The following is a 16628-nucleotide window of genomic DNA, read 5'->3' as shown; positions in this document are numbered from 1 at the left end:
GTACTTCATTAGCAACAAAATAACCATCAGTCCCAATCCTACAGCTGTCCATCACTCCACTTCACCACGTGATAGCTTTTTTCAAGCTCTTAGCCAGTCAGATGGGACACACATTGTTAACAAGGCACTGAATCATGGGAGAACGAGACACAAGTTGGCAGGACACAAATTGCCTTGCTTGTTCTCAGTCACTCACAGAACAACGGTCTTCAGAAATGCCTACTCCTTGCAGCATTTTACATTGCCTCAAATGCCCAGAGATAGATTTATTTTGAAGGCATGATACTCTCAAACCTCTAGCAGAGATAGTTTTCCTTCCCCTACCTGCAGCCATCATCCTCTTAGATTTTACCTCTGCCAGACAAAAAGAGTAAATACATTTTTAGAAAACAAGAAAAAGACCATACGTTTGACAATGAATGTCATCTACCCATATTCCTTTCATAACCCTTTCCCTCTCCAGAAGCAGGTCCAATAGTCACCTGAACCCTTCCCACTTCAAACTTCAATGGATTCCCCTTGTAACAATAGCGAGTGAGGTAATAACGAGAATGCACATAAAAAATTAAAGGAGGTTTGAAAACATTCTTTATACAAAATGTGAACTCTCTGCCAGTAATTACTGGTCAACCAAAGTCCATATTTTTTTTAAGAAAGGAATTAAGATTGCTCCTTGAAAAATATGAAGGAAAACACCATCTGCTGTATGGATCAAATGACCTCTTCCAATACTGTAAGATTCTCTATTCTGGTTCATTTTATAATTTTATAACCATTCGGATACAAACCTTCTGCTGACAATATTTACTCCATCACACAGTTCAATGAAAACTGTCCCTCAACTTTTTACACTCTGGGAAAATGACTGACTCTCTTCCTATACCTCCAAAGTGAGGTTGAGACTTGGAACCCAATAGATAGGGTGAGAAACTGCATGTACAAAAGTAAAACACATTTTTAAGCTATATAATAATCCTCTATTTGGACTTGACGTTGTTATTGTACATTTCCTTGTCCTTATCTTCAGGCAGGGAGTATCCAGACAGAAGATATGGTCCTTCCTGGCATTGTAAGAGTCTGCAGTGAAGACTGCTGCATAACACATTAGTTAAACTACTTTTCAGATGTCATGGATGCATGCTCATTCTGTGACCAAGATAAAACTGTGTTCGATATTTACATGAAATGCCAGAGACACAGCCCTTCTTTGACAACCTGAATGGGATGCACATCAGCTTTAGGCTTCATTTCTCTCTTAACTTTACATTTCTGCACCTGGAATATGGGGCAAACTGGAACGTCAGTTGAGTCTGCTCCTCAAATTGACAGATCCAGAATATGAAAAATCATCAGATCAGGTTGGGTCTCACTGGCTGCTTGCCCACATTTCAATCTGTAATATGCACTTGGTAACCAAACAATATAACTGTGCACTGTTCATCATTTCACTTGAAATTTTTCATGAACAGTGGACTACACAGGACATCAATTGCTTAATTGGCAATAAAAATATAAATAAGCCCAGTGGTATGCACCTTGTATATTTATGAGCTGTCTTGTTTCTTTAATAGCGCTTCTGAATTGGTATTTTTAGCTCAAATGACTGAGGTTCCCCAATGCAATTCAGTTGACCTGGACAAAAATGAAGCAGTAAGACCCCAGACTAGAAAGTGCGGATATCCCATCATACGCTTTTTTTTAGAAAAAGACGAGAGAAGACTGAAGAAAATATAATCTTTCACAAGCAAGCAAACCAAAGTAGTTGGAAAACCCCATCCCTTGGACTCCAATGCATAATCCTCTGGGTTATGAACAGCAATAAGATAAATATAATGAGGTGAGTGAACCTAAGCACCTAGAATCCCATAGTATCCTTCCCTGGTTTTAGAATTAAACTGTCCCTTAAACCACTCTAGAGCATTTTCATCCAGTACTCTACCAGTAGGTTCATTCACATGTGAAGAACAACTTCTGGGAAATTTATCTTTTATTAATTTGAAATCCTGTCCCCTTGTCCCATTGCAACAGTTTAACTTGTGGTAATGTTCATGAACTAACTTACCTATACAATTTACTATCATAAACGTCTCTATATCAGTAGCTCAGAGTCCCACATCCCAATATTTTCTGACACCAGTTGCAGAAAAACACCAAGGGATTGGATATTTTTAATCCACAGCAATTGACCCCATGCCACAGTTTGTATTAGTTTAAAGTGCTTTAACAAAACAAATCTTTGACATTCAACAGTATATAATTTTCTTGATATGCATTCTAATATTTTAATTTGTTCTTGGCTCCTTGTCATTTTGAGCCACGGGCCAAATTGAACTTTATAATTTTGTTATAAATTTGAACTTTATAATTTTGTCAGACATTATGAAAAGAACAGTACTTGCCAGAACCCTTCAATCCAACTAGTCGTAATTTCTTGTAATTACAATATACATATGCATTTATTATTCAATTGCATAACACAAGCAGCTAAAGTTGACATCTTGTTATAGTTTTGAGTGGCTGGACAGTCAATCCTGGATATTGTTGAATCCTGTAAGCAACTGTTTGTATTCTCGCTATAAATTGAGTGGAAACACAACTTGAGGCATGGCCAACAATTGTGTAAAAGTAAAACTGTTAAGTCTTTCCAGTCATCTTCATTGATCTATTGAAGGTGTTTATAATGATTGGAAAAGGCTACAACCACAAGGAATAATTTTTAAAAACAAAAAAACTGCGGATGCTGGAAATCCAAAACAAAAACAGAATTTTTAATGCTGTGTGTTGGCTTTTACATCCAGTTCCCATCAATATTAAGTGTACAGAAGCACTTGAGCATACAAGGTGTAATTTCAAAGTTTATAGGTGACAAAACTCAAATGTAGTAAACACTGAGGAGCTTAATAACAGATTTCAGGAGGACAAACAAATTGGCGAAATGGACAGACACATGGCAGATGGTAGATGAAACTTAATGTAGAGAAGTGTGAAGTTTTACATTTTGGAAGGAAGAATGGGGACAGACAACAGAAACTAAATACTACAATTTTAAATTAGAAACAGATCTTGGGGTGCACATGTACAAGTCTTTGAAGGTAGAAGGACAAATTGAGAACACTCTTAAAAAGAATTTTGGATCCATGTTTATAAATAGTGCATAAAGTACAAAGCGTACACAATAAATCATAGGTTAGATCTCAGCTGAAGAATTGTAAAGAATCAATATTTACTCAAATGAAAACAAAATACTGTTGATGTTGGAAACCTGAAATAAAACAAAGTGCTGGAAATATTCAGCAGGTCTGGCAGCATCTGTGGAGAGAAAAACAGAGTTAACGTTTTGAGTCGAATATGACTCAACTGAAGAAAAGTATAAATGTAATGGATTCTATGCCATTGAAAGGGGATATGGGAAGGAAGAACTCCAACATTGTTATCAAACGTGCTGCAAGTGTGGTGCTACTGTTGTCTGGCTTACTGACCTCTGCCTTGCAGAGGCCGAGCGCTAACTCTCAGACATTTCTTCCTACCTCCACCTGGACCAAGACCCCGCCACCAAACACCAAGTCATTGTTTCCAGGACTGTCAATGACCTCATTTCCTCTAGAGATCTTCCCTCCACAGCTTCCTACTTTATAGTCCCCTGAACAGGATTGTCCTTTAAGATCCATCATTTCAGCCTATTCCTACCCCACTGAACTTATTTCTTCCTATATTGATTATTTTTTATTCCCTTGTCCAATCTCTTCCCAACTACATCAATGGCCCTTCTAATGCCCTAAGTGATTTCAACAATTTCCAGTTTCCTGGCCCTAACCACCTCTTCACTATGGACATCCAATCCCTCTACACCCCAAGATGGTCTGACAGCTCCCCATTTCTTCCTTTAATGGAAGCCCGAACAGTCCCCATTCACCACCAAACTTCTCCATCTGGGTGAACTTGTTCTCTAATTGAACAATTTCTCCTTTAACTTGTCTCACTTCCTCCAAATAAAAGGTGTTGTGATGGGTACCCACATGGGCCCAGGTTATGTCTGTCTTTTTGTGGGGTATGTGGGACATTTCTTGTTTCAGTCGTACGCAGGCCCACTCCTCCAAATCTTTTTCCAGTATATCCATGACTGTATCAATGCTGCTTCCTGCTCTCACCCAGATGTGGAAAGCTTCATCAACTTTACTTCCAATTTCCATCCTTCTCTCACATTCACTGGATGGAATTTTATGGCCCTGTCATGGCATGGGCGGGGCCAGAAAATACAGCAAGCCATTCAAAACTCCATTGACTTCGGACGGACAAGAAAATCCTGCTGGTGGGAGGCTCTGTAAAATTCCACCCACATCATCTATCTCTGACACTTCCCTTCGCTTCTGGGGATAGATAGTCCATTAATATTCATCAAAAGTCCACCGACTCCCATAGCTACCTCAGCTACACCTCCTCACACCCTGCTTCCTGTAAGGACTCCGTTCCATTCTCCCAGTTTCTCCGTCCCCATTGCATCTGTTCTGAGGATGCAACCTTCCACAACAGCATGTCCAACATGTTTCTTTTTCCTCAACCGTGATATTTCCCCCCTGCACTGTGGTTGATAGGGCACTCAACTGTAGCTGACCCATTTCTTGCACTTCTGCTGTCATCCTTTCCACTTCTTCCCATAACTGCAATGCGTTCTCCTTGTCTTCAATTTCCACCCCACCAGTTTTCACATTCAATAGGTCATCCTCCACCATTTCTGTCACCTCCAGCATGATGCCACCACCAAACACATCTTTCCCTTTCCTGTCAGCATTCTGAATGGGACATTCCTTCGGTGACACCCTGGTCTACTCCTCAATCACCCCCAGCACCTCATCCCCTTCCCACAGTACCTTCCCATGCAATCGCAGTAAGTGTAGCACCTGTCCTTATACCTCCTCTCTTCTCACCATCCAAGGCCCTAAATATTCCTTCCAGGTGAAGCAGCAATTTACTTGTACTTCTTTCACTTTAGTTTCATGTATTTGCTGCTTACAATGCAGTCTGCTCTACTTTGAGGAGACCAAAGGCAGATTGAGGAACCACTTTGCAAAACACCTCCGCTCGGTCAGCAAGCATGGCTCCAAGTTGCTTGCCATTTTAATTTACCACCTTGCTCTCTTGCTCACACTTCTGTCTTCGGCCTGCCACAGTGCTCCAGTGAAGCTCAACACAGGCTCAAGGAACAGCACCTCATTTTTCTTTTTGTTAAAATTTATTCTTTCATGGGATGTGGGTGCCATCAGTAAATCAGCATTTATTATGCATCCCTCATTGCTCTTGAACTGAATGGTTTACTCAGCCATTTCAGAAGGCAGTTAAGAGTGAACCACATTGCTGTGGGCCTGGAGTCACGTGTAGGCCAGAACAGGTAAGGATGGCAGATTTCCTTCGCTGAAGGACATTAATGAACTAGATGGGTTTTCACAACAATCGATGATAGTTTATGGTCACCATTGCTGAAACTAGCTTTCAATTCTAAATTTTATGAACTCTGTTCCCCATTTTGATTGTTTTTTGCCATGTGCCAGCCTGAATCTTATTTTTGCTTTTGTGCAGAGCTGTTCATGATTCAACCATTCACACCCACTCTGGACAAATGCTTTGTTCCTTTATTGCTACAACCATCACTCCTGTTGCCTTTTGTTCCATGACATCTTTGCCATTTAATCTCTCCCACCCTCCATCCTATCCCAGACATTCCATTATGTTCTTCCTACCCCTTCCTACTGTCAACGGTATAAACCCCATCATATTTCTACCTTCCTTCAGTTCTTAAGAATCACATTTGACTCAAAGAGTTAACTCTGTTTCTCTTTCCACAGATGCTGTCAGATGTGCTGAATCTTTCCAGCACTTCGTTTACTCAAAATGATACCAGGGATGAGGAAATTCAGTTATCTAGAGCATTTAGAGATGCAGGGATTGTTCTCTTTAGAGCAGAGAAGGTTATGCAGAATTTAATAGAGATGTTCAAAAACAAGAAGAGGGAGAAATTTGTTCATATAGTGCTGCTTTTGGTGATGCTATGCTGCCTACACCATTTCCCCAGGGAAGACAACACCACGGGTTTCTACCTGCATGTTGTTACTCATTACCTCTGAGGAACACTGTGGGCCACACAGGTAGTGCTGCATGGTGCCAATTCCCCCAGGAAAATTGACAGTCTGCGTAGCATCTCTAGCAGTACAAATTTCTTTCCAGAAGGTTTTGGTAGCATACATAGTGAGAAAGAATTGGAGGAAGAGTCGGAAACCAGAGAACATAGATTTAAGATAATTGGCAAAAAGGGAGGGGTGATGAGTAGTTTTTTAAAAAAATTAAGTTATGATCTGGACTACAATGCCTGAAAGGTTGGTGGAAGCAGATTCAGTAGGAGCATTCAAAAGGGAATTGGAAAAATACTTATAAAGGAAACATGGAGAAATTGCAGTGAAGTGAAACCACTTGTGATTGGATTGTGTTCTCAGAGTCAGTACTAGCATGATGAGCCAAATGGCCTCCTTTTATGCTGTACAATTCCGTGAAACATGTTCCTATTTAGTATTCATTATTTGGTATGTCTCAGGGCAGAAATCACCGCCACCTATATGAAGGAACTTTAAATCAAGACAACAGGGCGGCCACAAACAGGCCTAAAATTTCCACAAGTCTGAATTAATTTATTCAACATAATGTATGCATTTTATTCTGCATGTGCTTTGAGGCAATGATGCACAAAATTAGAGCTGTAGATGAAGCACTAACTCAGCTCTCTGCCTTCACATGTTGAAGAACTATTCTGTACTGTGTCCTGCTTTAGATTTTCAGAATGCTCAACAGTCAAAGCAAGTCAGACTATTTCCTCGAAGAGGTGATTTGAAAAATGCCCATTTCATCTCTTGAGATGTTAAATGTATAAGGATCATAATGCAACCAGCTATTGTATTCTATAAAACTGCCATTAAAGTGCATCTACTGTATTTATTAGGCTAGACGAAAGCTGCATGGAACTATTTTCGTTTACAATTCTAAAATGTCATGCAGTTAAGTGTCTTAACCATTGCAGTTGAAACTCTAGTCCCAATCTGCCAACATAGTAGAATACATGGGATGGAATGAGTTCAAAACAAATAGTTGCATTGATGAGTTCAAAGAATGTCAAACTGCAAACACGTAACTTCAATAGTTTATTATCTGAATAATGAGATTGTCATTGTAATTGCTTTGATGCCTTTTTTGAAGTACACAACAACCTGTATTTATATAGTGCCCTTTAACCTAATTAATAACACTCAGGATGCTTTTTGCAGCATTATAAAGCAAAATTTGACAGTGATCCATGTAAGGAATATTAGAACAGATGACCCAAAAGCTTGGTCAAAGATGTGGGTTTTAAGGAGGCACTTAAAAGAAATGAGAGAGAAACAGGGGAAAGAGGGTTAAGGAAGGAATTCCAGAGCTTAAGGCCTGGAAAGCTGAAAGCATGGCCAACAATGGCAAATCAATAAATATCATAGGTGTTCAAGAGTCAGAATTGGAGGAGCCCAGATATCTTGGGAGATGTTTAGGGCTGGAGGAGATTACAGAGATAAGGAGGAGCTAGGCCAGGGAAGTATTTAAAAACAAGGATGAGAAGTTTCAAATTGCACGGTTGCTTAAACATCAACCGATGTAGGTCAGCGAGCACAGGGGTGATGGGCAAAAATGACTGAGTTAGGACACACACAGAAGAACTTTGGATGGCCTCAAGTTTATAAGGCAGGAGAGGTAGGATCTGGAAGGCTGACTCGAAGTACATTGGAATAGTCAAGTCCAGAGATAACAAAGGAATGGACAAGGGTTCCAACAGCAGATATGTTTCAAATTAGTGTAATTTACTGCAGCCTAGAAAGCCTTACTTTTGAGTGTTTGACATTGATGGCCAGTTGATATATAATCATATCCGCATTGAAGAATGAAAGTTCATGATGTAATAATTGTAAGATTAGTGGAACGTTAATTTGCAGTAAATTATTAGGGATAAAGCAGAATTTTATATATTGACCATGTCACAGTAATTAAGTGCTTTCAATATTGACTATCACACAATAAGTGGATTATCAGATCAATAGCAATTATGTTATCATTTATGTAAAACATATTTCTGAGGCAATCACAAGGTGATAGGAAACCATTGAAATGGAAATGCATTCTCCTATTTTTTTTAAAAAAGGATAAATTCTGCAACATGAGAAAGTGTTGTATAAAGGTCTCTCGTCAATTAAGAGACTGTCCATTGTACTTATCAAGCTTTATACCAAAACTGTCGATTCACACCTAAAAACAATGTTTTCAACACTCAGTTCAACAATTTCAGATTGCAATCTGTTCCTTCATTTTATTTTCTTTTTCTTTTCAGGTTTCAGTTGTAGACTTGTCTTCCCTTGTTTCTGTTTTCTGAACTGTTCAGCAGCTGTTCAGCTGTCTGCCATTCACATGTCCTGTAGAAATATCTTTTGTTTTTCACTTATTCCATTACCATTCTCTTTGGCCTCATGCCATCAACTCTTTTTTGTCATTTAATCTCTGCTATCTCTCACCCTGACACCCTGATCTTCCATTTTATTCTACCTGGAAAAACTCAGCAGGTCTGGCAGCATCTGTGGAGTTCTGTAATTCCCTCCCAAATCTCTCCAACTCTCTTTCTTCCTTCAAGATGCTCCTTAAAACCGACTTTTGTCCAAGCTTTTGGCAATCTGCCTGTGGCTTAATGTCAAATATTGCTTTAGAACTCTATGAAGTGCCTTGTGATGTTTATTACACTAAAGATGGTATACAAATATAAGTTATTGTTAAGAAAAAGGCAGTCAACAATGGAAACTGGGAGTGGAGACACCTCTGTTCCCTCATTGGTGCCCAAGGTAATGCAATTATCAGGAGAACTGTTAAGTGACTGAGCAGTATGGGTGCAACGTTGGCTTTTTAGGTCACCACTAGCAGTTTTCAGGTAAAAATGGATGGAGCATGCACTGTGCACAGATTTGGAGCAGGCATGAATGAAGTCCTTGAACAGCTGCAGTCGGTCAAGAAAATTACAGATTCTTTTTTGGGAGAATTTTTGTGGGAGTAGGGGATTGTAGAGGATTGGTCCTGGTTCTACAAAAGCACTGCAGCCTGCTGCATGCCCATACTCGATCTCCTCCATTAAACTGTACACTTCACAACTTTAGTAACATGCGCACCTTGACAGAGTTTCACAAAGCCTTTTTTAAATAATTGGCTCAGTAGATTTATGGTAACTCCCCATATTTTTGGAATATGTGCACCCAAATACTCTCTCTAATTGCCTGCATTGAGTTGATATAAATGCTTGAGAGACGTACCCAGTGGGTTGTAGTAATACTGCACTCATTTTAGAATTCCAGCCATCTTTTTTAATCCTCACTGCCTTGGTCACATTGCAGTATTTCAACATTAGGCTTCTCTCACCAGACATTGTAGTTCTCGAACTCAACATGCTCATCAGTTTGATGCTCTGCTATGTCGTTTTCAAGTAGTTTTCTTAATGGTGTTGTGACATCTGACAAATTAAGGCAGTAGCTTGTTTAAATAGTTCATCATCTAATGAGATTGCTGCCAGCTGTTTTGTTGCTCATTTCTTCCCCCTTTCCCCCCGCCCCCCAAACACACACACATGGTTCATATCTTGTGTTTTTGCTGTGTCCCCTAAATTTTATATTTTGAACTCGCCACTTATTTGCATTCAATTTCACCTTGCATTCTCTTACTTGCTGTATGCCTATTTTTCACCAGCCTTTGATCATATTCTGCATTCTCTTCTGAAATCTTTAACATCTATAATGATTTATATTTCCGTCAATATCATCAAGCATCGTCAACAAAGCGTTGGAAATTTCTGGAGCTGGTATAATCTCTGGAAAGATCATTTTTGCATAAGCATATCTGTCAAAGACCCTTAAGTCTGCATAACTTTATCCAAATTGTATTGCCAGTCACCACAATTTGCATCTCTTGAATTTAGCTTTTGATAAACATGATGCTACTCCCCCTACTGTTTGCACCAAAAAATATGTCCCTTTTTTAAAAGATTTACAGAGAACGTTTTTATCTGCAAAGAAGACAGCAAAACAAGCTGCGACACTGACAATACGGTAACTGGTGTTAATTGAGTAGTACTATCACCTCATAAAATGAAAGATACATATTGAGTTTGTTAACACAGATCATTAATTGTAAAGCTGGTAATTAAAGATGATGGTAATTTAAATCATAAATAATATTCTCACTCATTCACTGCTTGGTTTCAAAAATTCTGCTGACACATTGGTTTGGTCTATTATTTTCTTTATTATTCTTGTTCCCCATTCTATCTAGTACATTATGAAGTGTAAATATTACTTTCCCTAGTGGATGTATGACAGGTCGAACATCTGGCTTTAGTTGTTTGATCTGCTTTCTTGCTACTTAATCCTAAATCTTTTAAGTATATCAACATTGCTGTCCCTTCAGCATTCATTGTTAATAACAGCATTGTTTCTTTAAATCAATCTTATCTTCGGACATTCTGGCAAACCAAGGACGGGCTGTGTTTGCTGTACTCAGAAGTTCAAATTCTAGACATTGGTAAATCTTTATTTTCCTGCACTTGTAACATTTTCCGATCACCTTGATATTTTGATCAGGGTCTTATCATTGGCTCAATTTTGTATTCAGTTACTTATTAATTGATTGTGGAATGACATATTGAATCCCTGTACTTAATTTCTTTTCTCTGCTTTTCTGACAAGGATGGTTTTAACTTTGCACATTTTAGCAAAGTGTGTCTTTTTCCCCAGTTGCATACATTTTTGGCCACTTGCTGGGTATTTGTCCTCATGTAATTTACCATCATCTTTACAATTCATGATCTGAGTTAACAAACTCAGTTTGAATCTTTCATTGTATGAAGTGATAGTGCTACTCAGTTAACAACAGTTATCGTATTGCCAGTGTCGCAGCTTGTTTTGCTGTCTTCTGCTCTGCAAATATAAAAGTTCTCTGTATATCTGGGCACTTTTAGCACCACAATTCTGGTTGATCACCTATTACATGAAAAACATTTCTCATTTCAATGTATTCTGAATATTTGTAACTCTTTTACATGCTGATCAAACTTCCCCTGAACTTTCTCTGAACTTAAAACAAAGTTTTAAACATTGCTTTCCCTCACTAATATTCTTTTAAGGCTATTGCTGCCCCATCAGTCTACTCTCAATCATCAGCAACGTGGTGGAAGGGATTGTTGACAATGCTATCAAGTGGCACTTAGCAAATAACATCTTCACCGATGCTCAGTTTGGGGCCACTCAGCTCCTGACCTCATTACAACCATGGATAAAAGAGTGGAATTCAAGAGGGAAGGCGAGAGACACTGCCCTTGACATCAAAGTAGCATTTTGACCGAAAGTGTGGCATCACAGAGACCTAGCAAAATAGAAGTCAATGGATATCAGGGGAAAAACTCTCCACCGATTGTAGTCATACTTAGCATGAACGAAGATGGTTGTGGTTATTAGAGGTGAATCATCTCAGTCCCAGAATATTACTCCATGAGTTCCTTAGCTACTTCATCAATGACCTTCTCCTTAAAGTCCCTCTTCCCTCTAACAATTGGGCGGTGCTTAATAAAATTTTCAACTCCTCAGATAACGAAACAATTTGTATCTACATGCAACAAAACCTGGTCAACATTCAAACTTGGGCTGATGAGCACAAGTAACGTCGGTGCCACATAGGGTCCAGGAAATGACCATCACAAGAAGAGAATCTAACCATCTCCCTACACCTTCAAGATGCACTACAGCAACTCACCAAGGCTCCTTGGACACCACATTTCAAACCCTTGACTTCTACTACATGGAAGAACAAGGGCACCAAGCACATGGGAACACCACCAGCTGCAAGTTTCCCTACAAATCACATACCATTGTGATCTGCAACTATATTGCTCTTCCTTCACTGTTGATGCGTCAAAATCCTGGAACTCCTTCCCTAACAGGTGTGGCGGGGGGTACCAACACATGGACCGCCAGCATTTCTAAAAGGCTGCTCCCCACCACCTTCTCAAGAGCAATTAGGGATGGGCAATAAACACTGGAATGCTAGTGATGGTCACATCTCATGAACGAATGAAAAACAATTTTTTAAAAAAAATCTTAATTTGCCTAATCACTAATCCTCGATTTATCTAATCATTTTTTACTTCCATCAATCTTTGTTGGTGTCCTGCAGCATGTAATTATGTCATGGCTCAATATTGATGTCAAATCCCTGACTTTCATAGTATATTTTTCCTTATATACAGTTTCTTTACTCATCTGAACTTTAAAGTATGCTGATTGGGATTAAATGCTGGTGTTCTGCCTCACTGTAGCTCAAATAGGGATATTGCCAGCTACTTGCTGCAACAGCTGGTTATGACATTGGGATGCCTTCCAATTCACTTAACTAGCATTTTTTCACACTTTAATGTTTGAGTGCCAGTGAACAGATGAAGTCCTACTATACCAGCAGCAGTAAACCTCCCTCGAGGTTAGGCACACAGACACAAAAGACGGGTACTTTAAAAAGCATGTTGATGAATAAAGTGCTGGAGATAGAGAAATCTCCTTTGACTGCATGGACAGAATCTTAAGTTGACTATGATCATGGTGACTTCCACTTCAACTATCCATGATTTTACAAATATTGCTGTGCCAAATCACTTGCTTTAACTATGAGCCTTTCCCCTTCAATAGGTTTCTCAATAGACAAAAAAAAAGACTACCTATCTGAATTCCTTTCCCTTCTCGATAGTTCTGGTGAGAACAGAAATGGTGATAAATTTGCTGCCTGCAGTTCTATGCGATAATGTTTTGACACATCCAGCAGCTTGACCTACTGAATCACCCATTGAGAACAGTCCCTTGCTGTGCAATGCAATGAGGCTCATATTGATGTTTCTTAGAAAATTGAAAATGACTCATGGTTAAGTTCATGAAGTGCATCAGCTGACAAAGCAGTCTGATATCACATTGGAGTTAAACTGCCTGCAGTACAACTCCAATGGCATCTTACAGCCCTTGAACAGATTTAACTTATGGTGCTCCAGATTTACCTTTTCTACACCATTTAGTGTCATAGTACTGCTATATTCTCTGTAATCATCGTCTTTCAAGTCTAAAGAGCTCCATTTGCCCCCTCATAGTACAATGCTCTAATGTTGAAGATGGCAGCAGGAAGGAAAACTGGATTATTAGTTCAGTTCCAATGGCCCACACTATCTTATAGGCCAGTTGAAAAGCAAATCATTTGCCTAGTGTAATGGTATGGAAAGTGCAAGGGGATCCAACCATCTGACCACTTGCATTAATATAATCACTTCCCGATGCTTATCAAAGCCCATATAAAAAATTCAAAACCCTCTATTAGATAATTATAATATTGTTTTAATGTAAAAACCCTATTAATGTAATAAAATTGATCAGATTTAAATAGTGCCTAAGCATATCCATAAAACATTTTTATCTGTCTTGAAAAGAACAAGAAAGGACAATCACATGCATCAATTCTCATCTCATCTAGTGGATGATGCTACTTCATGATAGACCACCCCAAGTGATACCAACGTTAACTCTTGAAAGAGTTCAAAAACAAACTTAAAAAACTGCCTAATTTCAGGTAAATCTTGAGGAAATGCCTGCGTAAGTCAATTGTGCAAACTTAATTTTCTCAATGAATTACTCGCCTAATTTAACTAACCCATACATTCTAAGATATCCCAGTGTTTACTCAGGTTCTCATCAAGCCTCTGTTTAAAGAACTGAAGCACACCCATAGTGATTATAGGCTGCATTTATTAAAAATATTCCTCTTGAAAAAAAGCCAATTACATCCTAACCGCCAGGACCTCATCTATTAACAAGATCTCATTTTCAAATACCTTCAATTTCTTTTATAATGATTTTTTCTATCATGTCATTTACTATCACTTCAGTGATATAACAATCTCCTGCACCACTTTTAAATAGTTCCCTTGCCAATCTTTTTTATCTCTCATGTGCATGTACATCTTTCCTTAGTTTTCCTAGTTCTGTTGAAGGGTCATGAGGACTCGAAACGTCAACTCTTTTCTTCTCCGCCGATGCTGCCAGACCTGAGTTTTTCCAGGTAATTCTGTTTTTGTTTCGGATTTCCAGCATCCGCAGTTTTTTTGTTTTTACATCTTCCCTTACCCTGCCCACAACCCCCCCTCCCCCCCAACATCCCCTCCCATCCCCTAATTGCCCAAATTATTGTTATTGCTAAACATCATTCTACTAACTAGTGCTGATATTTTAATAGAACTTTCAGGACTAAATAATGCAGTGGATTAGCTCACTGACCTTTCATCTTGAACTGCAGTGAAGACTGATGAAATGAAAGTTTACTCAGCCAGCTGGAGGGCTTCTACTTGAAATACATTTACATTTGGGACAGTCTCCAATCCAGAATGGAAATTGGTCTATTTTTATTGTATCTGTTCAGAAACTTCCTTCCTTTTTACAATTAATTTAATTCAAGGGTATAATTATAAAAACAAACTGCTATTTTAGAGTTAAGCATTATAAACTACCACGCTTCATGAAGCAAAGCAAAAGGAAAATAGATTTCATAAATAAATCTGAAGCAATTCATAAAGTACCACTTTTGGAGTGCACTAGATATTGTACTATTTGCATGCACAATTATGAGCCAGTAAATCCCCACAAAGGAAGGTTAAGGTGAATGACCAGTTAATAGCATAAATTTTGTTGCATTAATAACAGTGAAACTGTCAGCACTCACCGTCATCATGGTAAAACTAATAGCAACTTCTGTTGCTTTTCTGGCATCCACACATGCACAGCTAAAATGCTTAAATCTGAAAGTTGCTGTCAGTGATATCATGTTCCCCCACATGCTGCTCTGTTCCAGTCTTCACAGATGACATCTGCACAGAGATCAATGCAATGGCATGAATCTGGGTTAATTGGCCACTATTCTTGCACTAAACACAAATATAAAAAATAGGGCTTGGAGTAACTGAGTTTTCAACAGTATGAAAAATGATAAATTATTCAATCTTTCTAAAATATTAATTTTCCAAACCTCAATTTTTATTCCCCAAGAAGAAATTATTGTTACAGGTCTTTAAAAGAATAATCGGAAAGAACACCCTTTTACTATTTCAAATTGTGCTATGGGATCTTTCACATCCACTGAAAGTGGGGTGGTGGGGGAAGAGTGGTAGTGAGAGGCTAAAGAGATCTCCGTTTAAAAATCTCATCCAAGAGAACATGTCCAACGGTGCCAAACTCCCTCATCATTAAACTGGGTGTCAGTTTAGTTTATATGCTCAAGCCTTTGGATTGCAACTTGAACCCGCCATTTCCTGACTCAGAGGTGAGAGTGCTACCACTAAGCCAAGTCTGACATGTTTACACCTTTCGGTCTGCATAACAAAACCGTTGTGATTCAAGTGACCTATTGCTCTTGTTTTGATGTCATAGCGCTGCAACAGCTAAATTGGTAACATTCTTGCCTTTGAGTTGGAAGGTTGAGGGGTTCACAGCTCACAAGAGCTTGCGCACATGGTCAGGACACAGCAATAATTCAAGCTAGGTTTCCAGTACTAACAGAGTGTTGTAATATCCTTCAGAAATATTTTAAACTGAATCAGTTGCCTTGCTCTCTAGATAATCTGAATGACATAAACTGAATGGGTGCTGCCTTATGCACATTATAATGACAACTTTAAAAATTCATTGTGCATCAGCTTGATTTGTTTAAATTGTTTATTTAAAATACTGTAATTTGCTCCCACAATGATGTCAGTTTTGATTCTCAGTTTTTCCAAACCATTCTTTAAAAAAATGTTTGGTCAAGTACATAATGTTTCTTTAACACCACCAAAATTTTAAGAACAAATCTTCCTGTGTTTTATAGGTTTCATACAAGTCAAACTGAAAGTTTTTAAGGGTACATGTGATGATGGTTGTATCACAGCACAGGTTCATTTCTATTATCAGCAAAAATAAAGATGCTTATTAACCTTGCACTTCAGAAGTAAGTTTCTGACTTTCCACCCGCTATACCAGCCAAGACCACACTATCAGAAAGTCTGACACGTGCTACATGCAATAATCTTCAGATTAGTTATAGCAAAGGAAAATAATATACCTCAATTTTCAATACATGTTTTCAGTGGACAAGGCTCCTTGCTGGGAATATAGAATCATAAATAGTTTTTTTTAGAAAGACAGGATACTACAAATTTCTTGAGCATCGCCTTTTTGGAGTCTATGCGATCAATAAACTGGCAAAATACCCTACTGTCATGTCAGTAAATCCAATAGTTGGTACAGCAGGTTAATAAACATCCAAGAAAAGAAGCGTTAATATTTTAATGTTGTCCTACATCATGGTCAGTTCTGATGATGAGCCGTAACTCAAAATATTAACTAACCTCTCTTTGGTATGCAGATCTGCTTGCTTTGCTGGGCATGATTGTGTAATCAGTTATGGTCAGCATTACAAGCATAGGTGATAAATATGTAACAAGGAAGCATTCAGTATTCCAGTTAACAGCACTT

At 38.6% G+C, this 16628-nt stretch overlaps 1 protein-coding gene across 1 annotated transcript in view; it reads right to left on the bottom strand.

The window, feature by feature from the left end:
- syt7a (synaptotagmin VIIa) overlaps window positions 1–16628 on the bottom strand; it is a 715758-nt gene that overhangs the window by 618724 nt on the left and 80406 nt on the right. Inside the window, exon 2 of the mRNA XM_041196517.1 lies at window positions 325–354. Coding sequence (XP_041052451.1) covers window positions 325–354 — 30 coding nt within the window. The remainder of the gene's footprint in view (window positions 1–324; window positions 355–16628) is intronic.

The sequence above is a fragment of the Carcharodon carcharias genome, chromosome 10 (genome assembly GCF_017639515.1).
Source record: "Carcharodon carcharias isolate sCarCar2 chromosome 10, sCarCar2.pri, whole genome shotgun sequence".
Classification (NCBI taxonomy): Eukaryota; Metazoa; Chordata; class Chondrichthyes; order Lamniformes; family Lamnidae; genus Carcharodon; species Carcharodon carcharias.
The sequence above is the reverse complement of the archived record's forward strand: the minus strand, read 5'-3'. Positions and strand labels throughout refer to the sequence as shown.